This window comes from Sus scrofa, chromosome 1 (genome assembly GCF_054392235.1).
Source record: "Sus scrofa isolate SSC_HxYL_T2T_F1_AM1 chromosome 1, Sscrofa_HxYL_maternal_Yorkshire_Landrace_v2.0, whole genome shotgun sequence".
Lineage (NCBI taxonomy): Eukaryota > Metazoa > Chordata > Mammalia > Artiodactyla > Suidae > Sus > Sus scrofa.
Genome location: NC_139383.1, coordinates 179,382,231 through 179,398,753, shown reverse-complemented (window position 1 = coordinate 179,398,753; position 16,523 = coordinate 179,382,231). Strand labels below are relative to the sequence as shown.

Sequence of the window (16,523 nt, the reverse complement as noted above, 5' to 3'; positions counted from 1 at the left end):
TTTAATAGACAGAGTTTGAAAGGGAGATAGTGAAAAGACTGAAGGAATTAAGGCCAAATATCAAGGAATTAAGAGCAGATATAAACAGTAATGCAGATCACTTTAGAAAGGAACTAGAAAATATAAGGAGGGACCAAGAAAAATTAGAAAATTCATTTGCGGAGATGCAAACTGAGCTAAAGGCACCAAAGAGCAGAATGAATAATGCAGAGGAATGAATTAGTGACTTGGAGGATAGAATAATGGAAATCACCCAATCAGGACAGCAGACAGAAAACCAAATGAAAAAATATGAAAGCAATATAAGAGATCTATGGGATAATATAAAGTAGGCCAAATCTACGCATATAGGAATTCCATAAAGAGAAGAAAAAGAAAGGGGATTGAAAATATATTTGAAGAAATTATGTCTGAAAACTTTCCAAATCTAAAGAAAAAAGATAATCAAGATATAGGAAGCACAGAGGGCTCCAAACAAGTTGAACTCAAACAGGCCCACACCAAAACATGTTATAATAAAAATGGCAAAAAACTAAAGATAAAGAGAGGATTCTGAAGCTAGCAAGAGAAACACAAAGCATATCATAAGGGCCCCCCCCCAAAAGGCTATTAGCTGATTTCTCTACAGAATCACTATAGGCTAGAAGAGAGTGTGGCAAGATATATTCAAATTTCTAAAAGGGAAAAATTTTCAGCCTAGAATACTCTACCCAGCAATAATATTATTTAAAATAGAAGTAGAAATAAATAATTTCTCCAACAAAAAACAAAAAAAAATTTTTTTTTTTTTAATTTTAGAGTTCCCGTCATGATGCAGTGGAAATGAGTCCGACTAAGAACCATGAGATTGCGGGTTCAATCCTTGGCCTTGCTCAGTGGGTTAAGGATCTAGCCTTGCTGTGAGCTGTGGTGTAGGTCACAGATGCGACTTGGATCTGGCATTGCTGTGGCTCTGATGTAGGCTGGCAGCTGTAGCTCCAACTAGACCCCTAGCCTGGGAACTTTCATATGCCACGGGTGTGGCCCTAAAAAGAAAAAAGACCAAAAAAAAAAATTAAAAAAAAAAAAGAAAGAATTTCTTCAACAAACAAAAGCTAAAAGAGTATAACAATACTAAACCCATTGTAAAAGAAATACCGAAAGGGCTTCTCTAAATAAAAAAGAAGTAAGAAAGCTATCAGGCTAAAGCAAGCAGCTATAGGAAGGGGTTAACATACAAATATGTTATGCAACCACAAATCAAAACCAAACATTACATTCACAAAAACTAAAATGAAAAGTACACAAACATAAAATAGATGGAAATCATCCAACCAAAAAAAGAAAAGAACAAAGGAGAAAAACTTTCCTTGAAAAAGACACATATACCTGTATGTTCACTGCAGCACTATCCACAATAGTCAGGCCATGGAGACGACCTAAATGTTCATCAACAGAAGAATGGATTAAGAAGATGTGGTATATATGCATGATGGAACACTACTCAGCCATAAAAAAGAACAAAATAATGCCATGTGCAGCAACATGGATGGAAGCAGAGACTCTCATACTAAGTGAAGTAAGTCAGAAAGAGAAAGACAAATACCATATGATATCACTTATATCTGGAATCTAATATATGGCACAAATGAACCTTTCCAGAGAAAAGAAACTCATGGACTTGGAGAACAGACTTGTGGTTGCCAAGGGGGAGGGGGAGGGAGTGGGATGGACTGGGAATCTGGGGTTAATAAATGTAAACTATTGCATTTGGAATGGATTAACAATGAGATCCTGCTGTATAGCCCTGGGAACTATAGTCATTTGCGATGGAGGATAATGTGAGAAAAAGAGCTATATATATGTGTATATATAAAACACACATATATAACACATATATATATGTATATGACTGGGTCACATACATGTGTATATATGTGACTGGGTCACTTTGCTGTACAGTAAAAAGTTGATAAAACACTGTAACCCAACTATAATGGAAAAAATAAAAATCACTAAAACAAAAAAAAATCCCAATCAAACAGACCAGTAGGGTTATTCATGAAATTTGACATGCTATTTTAGAAAGCATATAGAAAAAGACAAAGATAATTAAAAAAAAAAAAAGGAAAGAAGGAAGGCAGGCTAGAAAAGGAAGGAAAAGCAAAGATTGAGGATCTTATTCTACTAACTCTTAGGACATAATAGAAAGTTACAGTTGTTAAGGCAAAGTTACACTGAAACATGGATGATCATCAAACAGACCAGAAAGGCCAGGTACAGACCTATGCATAAGTGGATACTTAATTTACTAAAAGAAGATATTGCTAAGGGGAGAAGAATGCACAGAAAGAATTCACTTTTCAATAAAAGGTGCTGGGACAATTGGTAATCCACATGAAAAAAAAATGGATTTCAACCACACACCACAAGCAAAAATCAAATCCAAATGGTGAAACACCTCCATGAGAAGAACTTTAAAACTCTTGTAAGATAACATTAAAAAATATCTTTATATCCTCAACCCCTAAGAAAAGAATTTTCAAACAAAAAAAGAAATGATAGACAGGAAACTAGTAATAATTTTTATTTCTGTTCCTCGAAAGACAGCAGAAACAAAAGAAATACTACTGATCAATGGAAGAAGGAAAAAAAACATTATTACAATGGGCAAAAGATAAGGCTATTTGCAGAAGAGGCAATCTCAATTTCAAAAACCAAAAGATGAAAGGCATTCAATCTCAGTGGAAATTCAAATTAAAATCTCAATACAATACAATTTCATAGCTATATGATGGCGAAAATTAAAAGATCTGAAACTATCAAGTCAATAAAGTTGTGAACTTAAAGGAACTATCAGGTAATGCTGATGGAAAGGTAACTTGGTACAACCATCTTGGAGGAAACTTGGCAATATCTGATAAAGTGAAATGATAAGCATGATCCTGGCACCCAGCAACACTTCTCCATCATTGAGCATTATTTTTCAAATGCAGGTTACACCCAATTTTTCATTAGTTAAGAAATCAATTCAGTAGATTGAAATTAACTTTTTTTGAGACCAATATTTTTAAATGAGATACTCTAGAATAGAATAGGATATACCAAAATGTACTGCAGTAAAAGTAGGTATAGTCATAAAATGCTTGTTTTCATTATTTATAATGTATCTATATAAATACATATTTAATGAATTTCAATGTATATTTTATTACCACTGATAACAGCTAAAAATGTCTGAAAGCCACTATCCTAGAGAAATTGTCATAATTATGCACAAAAAGACATATGCAAAAATTTTATTTCTCTTTCATAACAAAAAATTAGAATATTACTGTTCATAAATAGGATAAATATTTAATTACAATAAGTGGAGTACTATTTAACAATGAAATTAGTGAACTAGAGCTACAGATATAAATATAGATAAATCTCAAAGCATAATAAAGCAACTTACAGAAGATATGTACAATATGATGTTACCATTTTACAGAACACTTAAAACATGCAAAATAATTACTTCATATTGGAGTTCCTATTGTGGCACAGTGGAAATGAATCTGACTAGGAACCATGAGGTTGAGGGTTTGATACCTGCCCTCGCTTAGTGGGTTAAGGATCCGGCATTGCCGTGAGCTGTGTTGTAGGCTGCAGATGCAGCTCGGATCCCGCATTGCTGTAGCTGTGGTTGTGGCCAGCAGCTGTGACTCTGATTTTACCCCTAGCCTGGGAACCTCCATATGCCGCGGGTGAGGCCTTAAAAAGCAATAAATAAATAAATAAATAAATATTGCAATTACTTCATATTGCTTAGGAATACATGCGGAATTATTTAGGGATATATATGGGAAAAGGAAACAGACATGCAGAGGAATAAAGACCAAATTCGTAATTGTGGTTACCTCTGCAAAGAAGGGAGGGAATGTATTGGGGAGAGGTTATATAGTAGGCCTCAACTATATTAAAAGGTTTTTTATTTATTAAGTTCACTGGTAAATATGCAAATGTTGTTAATATTATTTCCTATTCTTTTGGGAATGTCTGAAATAGTTCATAATGTTTTAAAAGGAAAAATACCATTTAAACTAGAAAAACATTTGCTTTGAAATTTACAAAATTTTCAAGAAAAAGATCAATGAATTTAATACAATAAATAATGATTTTTCTATATCAAAAAATCAGAGAAGGTTTCTGATATGATGGTAAAGTAGGTAATACATTTATTTCATCATCTGCCCAAGATACAATATGTAAAAAAAAAAAAATCCAAAATACACAAAATGAGTAAATCCATGGAATTGATTTAAAAAAAAAAAACCCAACTAGAGATGTACTAATAAATCCACATTTTTGATGATTTTCAGGGAAGTGGAAAGCAGACAGGATCTTATTGGAGATAACCCTAAACAGAAAAAACTGCAACTCAAAACTGGCAAGAGAGATGCTGCACGGCAAATGCAGCAGTTCCTTCCAACAGAAGGCCATCTTCCATGCTCAGATCAGTACATACAAAGAACAGACATGGACTGTGGGCAACTATGGCTGATCAAGTAGAAGTATAATTAAAGATCTGTCTACTCAACAGCAATTCCTAGAACACCAACAAACCCACCCTGCCCCCAGCCTACTCCCACCCCTGCCACGCACATATGCAACCATGCACAGAGCAGCAGGCTGAAGAAACCTTCAGCGAGAGCCTCAGGATCTGTTCTCTAAACAAAATAGAGTATCTGTCAAGGAAGGATGGAGAGTTTTACCTATGGAGATGGCTAATAATTGCTACAGTAAAACCAGAGGGGAAAAGGAATGGCAATTTCACCTGGCACAAAGGATACTCAAGTCCTCTACCCCTGTGCCCAAAGTAGTTTGTCTTATTTTGGAAGCTATAGAGTGAGCCTTCCTGCTCCCTTCCACTTACTTTAAAGAGACGTCTGCCAATGGGTGGGGTTCAAAAACTTACATAAATCCAGTGATCATTCTAGGGAGAGATTCTATGGTTAAAAAGATCTATTAAGCTGCACAGGAGAGACAACCACTCTTTAACACAGTCTTTCATCTAAGGATTACTAGCTATTGAGGAAAATCAAAACCATAAGAGAAAAAAAAAAAGAAAGTATAAGTATGGTAACTGACCCTGGAGAAAAGAAGAGATAGGTTGAAAAAAAGACTTCAGATTTAAGTCTCTTGACTCTTTTAGGAAAAAGATATTTCAAAAAAATATGATATCACTTAAAACTGGAATCTAATATACAGCATAAACGAACATTTCCACAGAAAAGAAAATCATAGACTTGAAGAATAGACTTGTGGCTGCCCTGGGGGGAGAGGGAGGGAGTAGGAGGGATCTGGAGCTTGGGGTTAACGGATGCAAACTATTGCTCTTGGAATGAATTTACAATGAGATCCTGCTGTGTAGCATTGAGAACTACGTCTAGATACTTAAATCGCAACACAACAATGGGAGGAAAAAGTATATATACATGTATGTGTAACTTGGTCCTCATGCTGTACAGCAGAAAAATAAATAAATAAATAAATAAATAAATAAATAAAAAAGAAATAGAGTTGTATAGTTTCTTATTTATTCTTATATATACTCATAATTTCTAATAAGTTAATATGCATGAGCATGATAATTATGATAATTACATCATATGCACAATTCTTAATAAATCTTTTTAAATTTTAGCAATTAATATGATTTCCTTTTCCTTAAGATGTTTATTGCTGCCTAATATATAACAGTAATGATTAGACATAATACTCAATGGGAAATTCAAGAAGCAATTTCCTGGATGTATATCATACATTTTCCAAATGAGAAACAAAATGTAGATGGGAATATGCTAGGGCCAAGAGATTTCTGTACCCCATTCTACCAAAGCTTTTTGGATTCTTACCACACCAAATATCCCGAGGACAGATTAAGGTCAGCCTGAGCACTTCTTAGAGACTCAGCAATGTTAACAGATTAACTCAATCTGAATGTCTTTTAAAATAAACAAGCCATTTTCAATCTTAAACTCAATCTGGGGAGGGCTGGCAGAATTTAGAGGCTCTGGAATAAATCCATGTCTTGGAGAAGGTTTCAAAATTATCCCAACCTCCTAGAAAATATGAGCATTACTTGGCTCAGATTTTCTGGGAAAACACCAAAATGAAACCAATCTACACAAGGATACCTAGAGGTAAAGCAACATCTACCCCCCAACTTTTTCAAGTGTACCACTTATAGTACATTTAACTGTTTACTAAGGAATTCAATATCTTGAAAAAGTTAAAAATTAGATCGTGCCTTTAAAAGTGCTGATATCCAGCGAAAATTTAATACAGCTTTTCTACTGCACTTAAAATGTTAAAAGAACATGTTTTTATAAATCCTTAGATGTCCTCTTGGCTGGCATTGTATAATACAGCTGAAAGCCATATTTCCAGAGCTGTTCACATGTGTAAAAGTACAAAATAACTGAGCATTAAGCTGTTATTTAGTTGCTAAACTTGAGTAAAACTATAAATCTAAATGAAGTTCATCTCCAGAGTTCAAGTAGCCTTTCTATGGCTTGTCCCCATAATACTAACTCTATCTCTCTTGCTCACATGCCAGCTGCTCTCTACCACATTTATGTCTTATTTTCAGGGTCAGGAAGCCAAAAAGGACTCAAGAAACAATCTAGCCCAATAACCTCACTTTAGAGAAAACTAAACTGAGGCTTACAAACTTTAAGTGATTTACCTAAGGTTGCACAGCTAAGGAGAGATGAAGCTGAGACCAGCACTAGGCCTCTGATGTCCTGTGCAACCATGCTCTTTCCACCACATCAAGCTGCCTTTTGAAAAACTGCAAAGAATATATTTACGTATGTCTTCAAAGCCTTCAACCTCTCCTCTGTGCCTTTTCCCTCTCAGTGCAAAAATTTATCTACTTTTAGTCACCAATAACCTTCTTTCTTATTAATTCTATTCCTACAACAACACAGGAAAGGAATCAGTAGCCATCTACCCCTAGCTGATTCATTTATTGATAACACTTTTCTAATTTTATATTTGTCTTTTAGAATGGAAAACACCTAACATTTCCCAAATCAAAATATGATAAAGCATAACAATTATATCCACAATTAAAATTCAGGAAAAAACTAAAGTACTTTAGATTTTTACTTTGTAGAAAACAATAGTACAACATTTATTTCATTTTCTCAAAAAAGAAAAGCCAAAAATCACATACTGATTCCATTTTAATACTCACCACAAAAGTGATTTGATTGTGTCGCAGGTTAAGTTCAGTCAGTGAATCCAGCCCATTAAGATTGTCAACGTGACTTAAAAGGTTCCTGGCAAGATTTAAAACTCTCAAATCACACAAATGATTGACATTTTCAATTTTGGTAATCTGTTAAAAAATAAGGAAGGGATGATTAGCAGGCATAAATCTCAAATATGCTGTTATAAAAATCCTAAAATAAAATAGACATTGGATTCAGTGACAAGTTTATAGGAAAACATTTAAAAATCTATTTCCAACTTCAACATAGTTCTGGAAGTCCTAGCCACAGCAATCAGAGAAGTAAAAGAAATAAAAGGAATCCAAATTGGAAAGGAAGAAGTAAAACTATCACTATTTGCAGATGACATGATACTATACCTAGAGAATCCTAAAGGTTCTACCAGAAAACTGTTAGAGCTCATCCACGAATTTGGCAAAGTCGCAGGATACAAAATCAATACACATAAATCGACAGCATTTCTATACACTAACAATGAAAGAGCAAAAAGAGAAATTAGGGAAGCAATCCTGTTTACCATCACATCCAAAAGAATAAAATACCTAGGAGTAAACCTACCTAAAGAGACAAAAGACCTGTACCCTGAAAACTATAAGACACTGATGAAAGAAATCAAAAGATGACACAAATAGATGGAAAGATATACCATGCTCGTGGATTGTAAGAGTTAATATTATCAAAATGACTATACTACCTAAGGCAATCTACAGATTCAATGCAATCCCTATCAAATTACCAAGGACATTTTTCACAGAACTCAAACAAAATATTTTAAAGTTTGTTTCAAAGCACAAAAGACCCAGAATAGCCAAAGACATCCTGAAAAAGAAAAACGGAGATGGAGGAATCAGGCTCCCGCACTTCAGACTATACTACAAAGCAACAATCATCAAAACCGCATGGTACTGGCACAAAGACAGACATATAGATCAGTGGAACAGGTTAGAAAGTCCAGAATTAAACCCACGCACCTACAGCCAACTAATCTATGACCAAGGAGGCAAGAATATACAATGGAGAAAGGACAGCTTGTTCAATAAGTGGTGCTGGGAAAACTGGACAGTCACATGGAAAAGAATGAAATTAGAACACTCCCTAACACCAGACACAAAAATAAATTCCAAATGGATTAAAGACCTAGGTATAAGACCAGACACTATAAAATTCTTAGAGGAAAACATAGGCCAAACACTCTCTGACATAAATGACAGCAACATCTTCTCAGATCCACCTCTCAGAGTATTGTTAACAAAAACAAAAATAAGCAAATGGGACCTAATCAAACTTAAAAGTTTCTGCACAGCAAAGGAAACCCTAAACGACACAAAAAGACAACCCACAGAATGGGAGAAAATCTTTGCAAGTGAATCAAATGACAAGGGATTCATCTCCAAAATTTATAAACAACTTCTGCAGCTCCATACCAAAAATACAAACAACCCCATCAAAAAATGGGCAGAAGATCTAAACAGACAGTTCTCCAAAGAAGACGTACAGATGACCAAAAACACATGAAAAGATGTTCAACATCACTCATTCTTAGAGAAATGCCAATCAAAACCACTCTGAGGTACCACCTTACACCAGCCAGAATGGCCATCATCAAAAAGTCTACAAACAATAAGTGCTGGGGAGGGTGTGGAGAAAAAGGAACACTGGTACACTGTTGGTGGGATTGTAAATTGGTGCAACCACTGTGGAAAGCAGTATGGCGATTCCTCAGAAAACTGAACATAGAACTACCATTTGATCCAGCAATCCCACTCCTGGGCATCTACCCAGAGAAAACCATCACTCACAAAGACACATGTACTCCAATGTTCATTGCAGCACTGTTTACCATAGCCAAAGCATGGAAACAACCTAAATGTCCATCGTCAGAGGAGTGGATCAAGAAGATGTGGTACATATACATAATGGAATATTACTCAGCCATTAAAAAGAACGAAATACTGGCATTTTTTGCAACATGGATGGACCTAGAAACTATCATGCTAAGTGAAGTCAGCCATACAATGAGACACCAACATCAAATGCTGTCACTGACATGTGGAATCCGAAAAAAGGACAGACTGAACTTCTTTGCAGAACAGATGCTGACTCACAGACATTGAAAAACTTATGGTCTCCAGAGGAGACAGTTTGGGGGGGTGGGGGGATGTGCCTGGTCTATGGAATGGAAATCCTGTGAAATCAGATTGTTATGATCATTATACAACTACAGATGTGATAAATTCATTTGAGTAATTTAAAAAAATCTATTTCCAGCTTCCTCTGTTGTAGATATTATGTGGTAACTTGTGAAAGTTAACTAAAAGAACATATTTTATAATTTGACCATGGTAATTATTTTAAGTATTTTATCAAATAATCAATAAATCCAGTGTTTGGGCATCTCTAAGTGCCCAACCCTGTGCCAGGTCTCATGAAGGTACAGAGAAGTACATGTACCAGCTATGAAATTGTAACTACTGTGAGCCCAAGGCATAAGCTCACAATGTTTTGACCACACACTACTACCCTCTGAGAGAAGAGGCAAGGAAAAGGATGATACCAAATTTTCCTTGTTAATTCTCCATTTATGCTGCAGGATCCTGCAAGCAGGCAAGAGTCTGAATGGAAAAGATTCAAGGAACTAGGATCCCCAGTGGAGGGTGAGGATAGATATTCTTTATTAGTGGAAGTGCTTAGATAGGAGACAGATAATATTTAGTCAGGGTACAATATGGTGGACACTGACTGTTTAGAACAAGAGGATTTGAATCATGGAATATACACATGCACATAAGCACATGCACATTCCTACAGCAGAGGAATTCTAGTAGCACAAGTAAGGGTAGTTAAAGGGTATAGCCTGTAAAACAATGAGAGCTCAGCATGATTTTAAGCCTCAGAATTGTAATATAGCAAGCATAGCACAATGGGATGAGTTTTTGTATGACCCAGAAGTTGACCTCTTTGTAGAGGACTACATCAACTTTTAACGCAATGTACTAAAGTAACAATGAGTTATACACATAACATTTTTCTTCTGAACATTAAAAAAAAAAAAAAAATACTTCCGGAGTTTCCATTGTGGCTCCGCAGAAATGAATCCGACTAGGAACCATGCGGTTGTGGGTTCAATCCCTGGCCTCACTCAGTGGGTTAAGGATCTGGTGTTGCCTTGAGCTGTGGTGTAGATTGCAGACACAGCTTGGATCTAGCATTGCTGTGTCTGTGGCATAGGCCAGTAGCTGCAACTCCAATTGGACCCCTAGCCTGGGAACTTCCATGTGTCATGGGTGTGGCCCTAAAAAGCAGAAAACAAATAAACAAAACAAGAGAAACTTATTTCAAATAAAATAGTTCTATATAAAAAAACACTTCACAATCACTAGAGTTTAATTTTCTCATCTGTATTGCCATCATGATATCATCTAAATATTTATATTTAATACTTCAAAACAGATATTGGCTAAAATAGCTTTTTTTAAAATTTATAATCCAGTTTCTATACTATTGTTTGGAACTTCTCTAACATTTAAGAAATACCTAAACATCTAATTCATTTAGGTTCAAGAGGAGAAACCTAAGCATATTTATGACAAATTCAATAATATATAAAGATAACATCTGACCATGCTTTAAAATTTGTTCTTAAGATTTTTGATCTGAAGTTCGCCCTGTGTCACAATGGGATGGGTGGCATCTTGGGAGCACTGGGGCAGCCCAACACAGTGGGTTAAGGATCCAGCACTGCCGCAGCTGTGGCTTAGGTCACAACTATGGCCCAGATCTAATCCCTGGCTCAGGAGCTCCTTACGCTGCAGGGTGGCCCCCCTATACCAAAAGAAAAAAAAAAAAAAAGATTTTTGCTCCAACTAATGTAAAATGAAAATAAATTAAAATCTGCAAAATAAGAAACAAGGTTATCAGCATTTGCAGATGACAGAACTGTAAAACAAGATATAGACAAAAACATTTCAAAACTAAATAGGGGACAGAATTTGAAATGTATAGAATCAGTTAAAAGCAAAATAGACACTGTAGGAAATCAGTTATATCAGCATAAGCTTGAGAAATTCTCCTAAGAAAAAAGAGATAGGTACATAGAAAAGCAATATGTAAACATATATGTATACATTTTATACATATACTTTGTATATATAAAACTTTTCTGAACTCAAGAATGATATACAGAATGAGGCAGCACCTGATCTGTATATGATATCTTTCCCCTTCTACAAACAATCCTGGGGCATTTCTTTCTGAAGATAACTTTTCTCCAGTTCCATTTGGTCCTGGTGGGACTTATAATTAGAACGCCTATATTTTAGAGTTCCTTTTCAGTCCGGTGACCCTGAAAAGATACGTTAACTCTCATATATAGGTATCAAGCTGTAATTTAAAAAAAAAAAATCACTGGAGAATTGTTCAGCCTTTTGGTTTGTAATCAGACAGGCCAAAATTGTGTGCAACATCAATAAATGGAATAAAGTCTGTTACTAGTTGCAGCCATGGACAAAGTCATAGGCATATAACAAATGACAAAAACTCCAGGCAAACGCCAGCGTAGGGTAAGAGCAGAGTTCTTCATTAGTTAATAAATTTTTACAGCCAGAAGAACAGGTGATAGGAATGTTCAAAAGCCCAATCCTGGGTCACACTGATCAGAAAGGGTCTCAAGGTAGACAGCGGAGCTTCTTAATACCTCCAGGAAAGCCATATACTCTAGTCCTATGTATGTGTATAAGAGTAACTCAGACTGCTCCAACTGAATGAAAGCAACCTTCCTACTCAGCAATACTGAACGGAAAGATGTCTCCTTACAAGCAAGTAATAACAGAAAGGGCAACTCTCCCTGAAGGAAACGATGTCACCGAAAAAAAGATTCTTCTTGAAGCACATTTGTGTCCATGTTAAAGCAAGTATTTACCAAGAAAACATTTTCTGGTAGATTAAAAAAAAGATCTAGGTCATAAATTGAGAGTCAACCTCCCATATTTCTCTGTATTCTTCCTACTCACATATAACCAATTGCTAAATCTTGATGTTTCTACTTTTTAAATATTTCTCCAACTGCCCCTGTTATATTCCTATTGCTACTACTTTAAGTTGCCATCACTTCTCACCAAAATTAGTGAATTAGTCTCAGCTGTTCTGTCTCTGCTTTCACCTCCCCCCAGTTCTTTTCATTCCCCGGTCTGCTTCTTGCACACTGTTACTATTCCTCCGAATGTTTTCACATTCGCAAACCAATTATATTTCATTTCACAATGTATACCAAGTATCATTTTTATTTCCAATGGAAATAAATTCAAAACACAAAAAAACCCACTTAATTTTCTTTTCGTTTTTTAACTGATACTTAATTTTTAGTTTTTTTTTTTTTAGAGTTGTACATTGTTTCATCTTGAATACTATATATTCTGACTTCTTAGTTACTAAGACTGTCTTTTACTTTGAAATACTCCAAATTTCTAGTTATTGGATTTAAGTATTTTAAAACCAGGCTCAGATTTTCACTTAAAATGGCTCTCTTATAGTTACAGAACCTTGAATAATTTGTGTGGTACAAATGTTTAATCTTAATACACAGAATATCACAAACTTACGCTAAAGTTATAAGACACATAACACAGGTCAGCTAAAAAGGAATGAAGCATTTTTCGTCAACATAATGGTTGGTAAATAATCTCTACACGTAATATATAGATGAAGTGATGTTATTCATTTACCAATTTCTCTCATAGATCTTGCATGATGCCTATGAATTATTAGAGATACACTATAATATAAAAACCACATAAATGCTTATTTCTCATATATACATTTTAACTTTAGAAAAACTATCACTAACACAAAAGGTTTCTTATAATTATGAACAGATTTAAAACAGTGGGCTACACAAAGATAAAATAGCAGTTCCTTAGTATGCCATTCAGAGCCCTCTGTAATCTGGCCCTATTCCTACATCTCTTGCCTCATGTCTCACTATCCCTCATCATGTGCTAAATTCTCTAGCAGTAAAAATTTTTTTTTTTTTTTTTTTTTTTTTTGTCTTTTGTTGTTGTTGTTGTTGCTATCTCTCTTGGGCCGCTTCCGCGGCATATGTAGGTTCCCAGGCTAGGGGTCGAATCGGAGCTGTAGCCACCGGCCTATGCCAGAGCCACAGCAACGCGGGATCCGAGCCGCGTCTGCAACCTACACCACAGCTCACGGCAATGCCGGATCGTTAACCCACTGAGCAAGGGCAGGGACCGAACCCGCAACCTCATGGTTCCTAGTCGGATTCGTTAACCACTGCGCCACGACGGGAACTTCCTAGCAGTAAAAAATATTTAACATACTGTTTTTAGTCTCAGTGTTTTTGCACATAATCTCTTACTATTAACACTTTAATTCTTCTTCTCCTTCCGCCACCATCTAACTAACTGGGTAACTATCCCTCTACTAGAGTGACACTAACCAGCATGTAGAGCCGGACAATTCCTGGGCCAACAACACTCCTCCTTCTGTGTGCATCCAGAGGTAGACATAGAGATGGAGCTGGGATGAGATTTGAGCCTAGCAGATGTGGCCTATTAATTACATTTGCTTTTCAACAAAGCCATTATGACTAAGAGCTATTAGAAGGCCTAGAGAGATAACAATGAGGTTTATGCCTGCTCGACTGCAAGTGGCAGATCTTGTTCAATAGGCAGGGCCTCCCAGATCATCCCACAATGTACACTTACCACCTCAGGTGAGGTTTTACCTTCTGCATGAGTATGTAGCCCATGTAACTACTCATGAATAGGTACTCACATTGCAAGGACTAAAATTTAAGAGCAAAGGGTTTAAAAAATAGCCAGGATGCTCTGAGAGAGAAGAATAAGGAGGGAGAACACAACAAACCAGAGAAATTAAGACAAATATACAGGAAGACAAGTTGATCAAAGAGAATAATCATCCCAGATTACATAGTAACCAGGGATATATAAATCAAAACCATAAGGAGACGCCACTTCATACCAATTCAACTGGCAAACATTAAGAAGTTTGACAAGGGAGCTCCTGTCGTGGCTCAGTGGAAACGAATCTGACTAGTATCCATGAGGACACAGGTTTGACCCGTGGCCTCGCTCAGAGGGTTAAGGATCCAGCGTTGCCGTGAACTGCAGTGTAGGTCACAGGCTCAGACCTGGTGTTGCTACGGCTATGGTGTAGGCCAGTGGCTACAGCTCTGATTCGACCCCTAGCCTGGGAACCTCCATGTGCCATGGATGTGGCCCTAAAAAGACAAAGAAAAAGATGTGTCCTAATCCATTATGACTGATAGCTTCATAAGAAGAGGGAAAACTGGACACTAACACACAGAGGAGAATGCCATATGGAAACAAAGAGACATAAGGACAAGGCCATGTGACAATGGAAGCCGAAGGATGTATCTACAAGCAAAGGAATGCCAAGGATTGCCAAAAAAAACCCAGATGCTAGGGAAAAAAAAAAAAAAAGTCTGACAATTCCAAATGTTGAAAAGGATATGAAGCAACAGGATCTATTATGTGTTACTGGTGGGAATATAAACTGGTACAATCACTTTGTGAACAATTTGGCATTACCTTTGAAAGTTAGATGTTTAAATAACCTGTGACCCATCAGTTTCGCTCCTAGATATATACCTTAAAGTACATATGATGTATGGAATAAACATGTACAAGAATGTTCCTAGAAATACTACCCTAGTAGGAAACAAAACAAAAAACAACCAAAAAGGAGTCAACCCAAATGTATTTCAAAAATAAAATGGAGAAAAAGGTTTTTGTATAATCAAAACATGGAACATAACAATAAAGATAAATAAACTAAAGCTACATAGTCGAAATAGGAGAATCTCAGTAACATAATGTTGTATCCAAAAAGCAATACTCAATGACAATATATAGCTTGACATCTTTTTAAAATTAAAAGACAATACTACTAAACAATATTTTATTTAGACACACATATGTGTGATAAAACCAACTAAAAACACCCACAAAGGAATGATACATGGGAAATATAGAATATTGATATCTTAGAATAAAGAAGGAATACTTAAGTAGAAGAAAATCATTAGCAACATTTTAATTCTTGGGTTGAGGTTGGCTATAAATTAATAAAAGAGTAAATAAGAAACAAAATTGTCATAAATATAAGAATTCTAAATGTTTTATAGGTTTTATCTATCATTTGCTACTGAAAAATACCATATGTTAGATGAAGGGTTTAACACCTTAATATCACACCTAATTTCAGTGACTCAGGAAAGGAACTCTTAAAAAATTCAACAAAGGTTTAATTCTTAAAACCTTTATACCAAATTTCCTAGACTTTTGTCAAAAAAGAAAGAAATGAAAGGGGTTTAACAATACCTGATTTCCATGAAGGTCTAAGACATCTAAGCTTTTTAGATTCTCCAGATTTGAAATTTTCTTGATTCTGAAAACCAGAATAAGTAGAGTGGAAATAAAGATGCATCACATTTATTGTAAATCAAAACACGCAATAGCATAATTCATTTTAATGTATTCTTTCTCTCCAGATTGACAGAGATAAATAGACACAGAAAGGGGGTAGGGAGATTTTATATAATTATACATATTTAAAAATATTTTTCCACTGATTTAATTATAATGTTAAAGATGGCATCCCACTGGGGGAAATGTCCCAAAGACAGATTAAAAGTCCTATCTTTATTAAAAAGCCATTCTACTTCTAAGAATTGTAGCACAAGGCATTTATTCAAGGGAATTCCCTTCACTTTCAGAATATAGTCTAAACTTCTTACCTCAGTCCAAGGCCCTCACCTAGCTGGCTGCTGACTTCTTCCACCCTATCTCCTACCATGGCTCAGGCTCACCCACTCACTCTGCTCCAGTCATAAGGGCTTTCTCGCTATCTCTAACTAGACAATTCATTTCTGCCTCGGGGTGTTTACCCCTTGCTGTTCCTTCTTCTTTCATATTCTTCCCCCAGAATTTCAAATGGCTCACTCTTCACATTATTCAAGTCTCAGCTCTAATATCTTCATAGATCAGCATTTCCAGATGACCCTATCAAAAATAGCTCCTCCTCCCTGTCTCCATCACACTCTCCTTCCCCTGTTTTAATGGACTTCACTGCATTTATCCATGCCTAAAATTTTATTATTTATGTGGATACTTTTTTTATGACCTTCTTCCTCAAACCAAAATGTGAACTTCAAGACAATAGAAACTTTGACATGTCCTCTGCTTTATCCCCAGCACTCATGAT

At 35.8% G+C, this 16,523-nt stretch overlaps 1 protein-coding gene across 5 annotated transcripts in view; it reads right to left on the bottom strand.

Annotated features, from left to right (window-relative positions):
- The window catches only part of LRRC49 (leucine rich repeat containing 49), a 147,027-nt gene that overhangs the window by 113,369 nt on the left and 17,135 nt on the right, over nt 1-16,523 (bottom strand). For 4 of the 5 annotated variants that reach the window (XR_014817832.1, XM_005659880.4, XM_001928481.8 and 1 more), the window contains 2 exons: nt 15,641-15,707; nt 7,226-7,369 (listed from right to left, as the gene is read on the bottom strand). Coding sequence is in view for 2 of the 5 variants with exons in the window: in XM_005659880.4 (XP_005659937.2) it covers nt 7,226-7,369; nt 15,641-15,707 (211 nt within the window). In the remaining 3 variants the exon portion in view is untranslated. Of the gene's footprint in view, nt 1-7,225; nt 7,370-11,457; nt 11,605-15,640; nt 15,708-16,523 lie in introns of those variants that run through there. The other variant, XM_084980082.1, reaches the window with a different exon arrangement.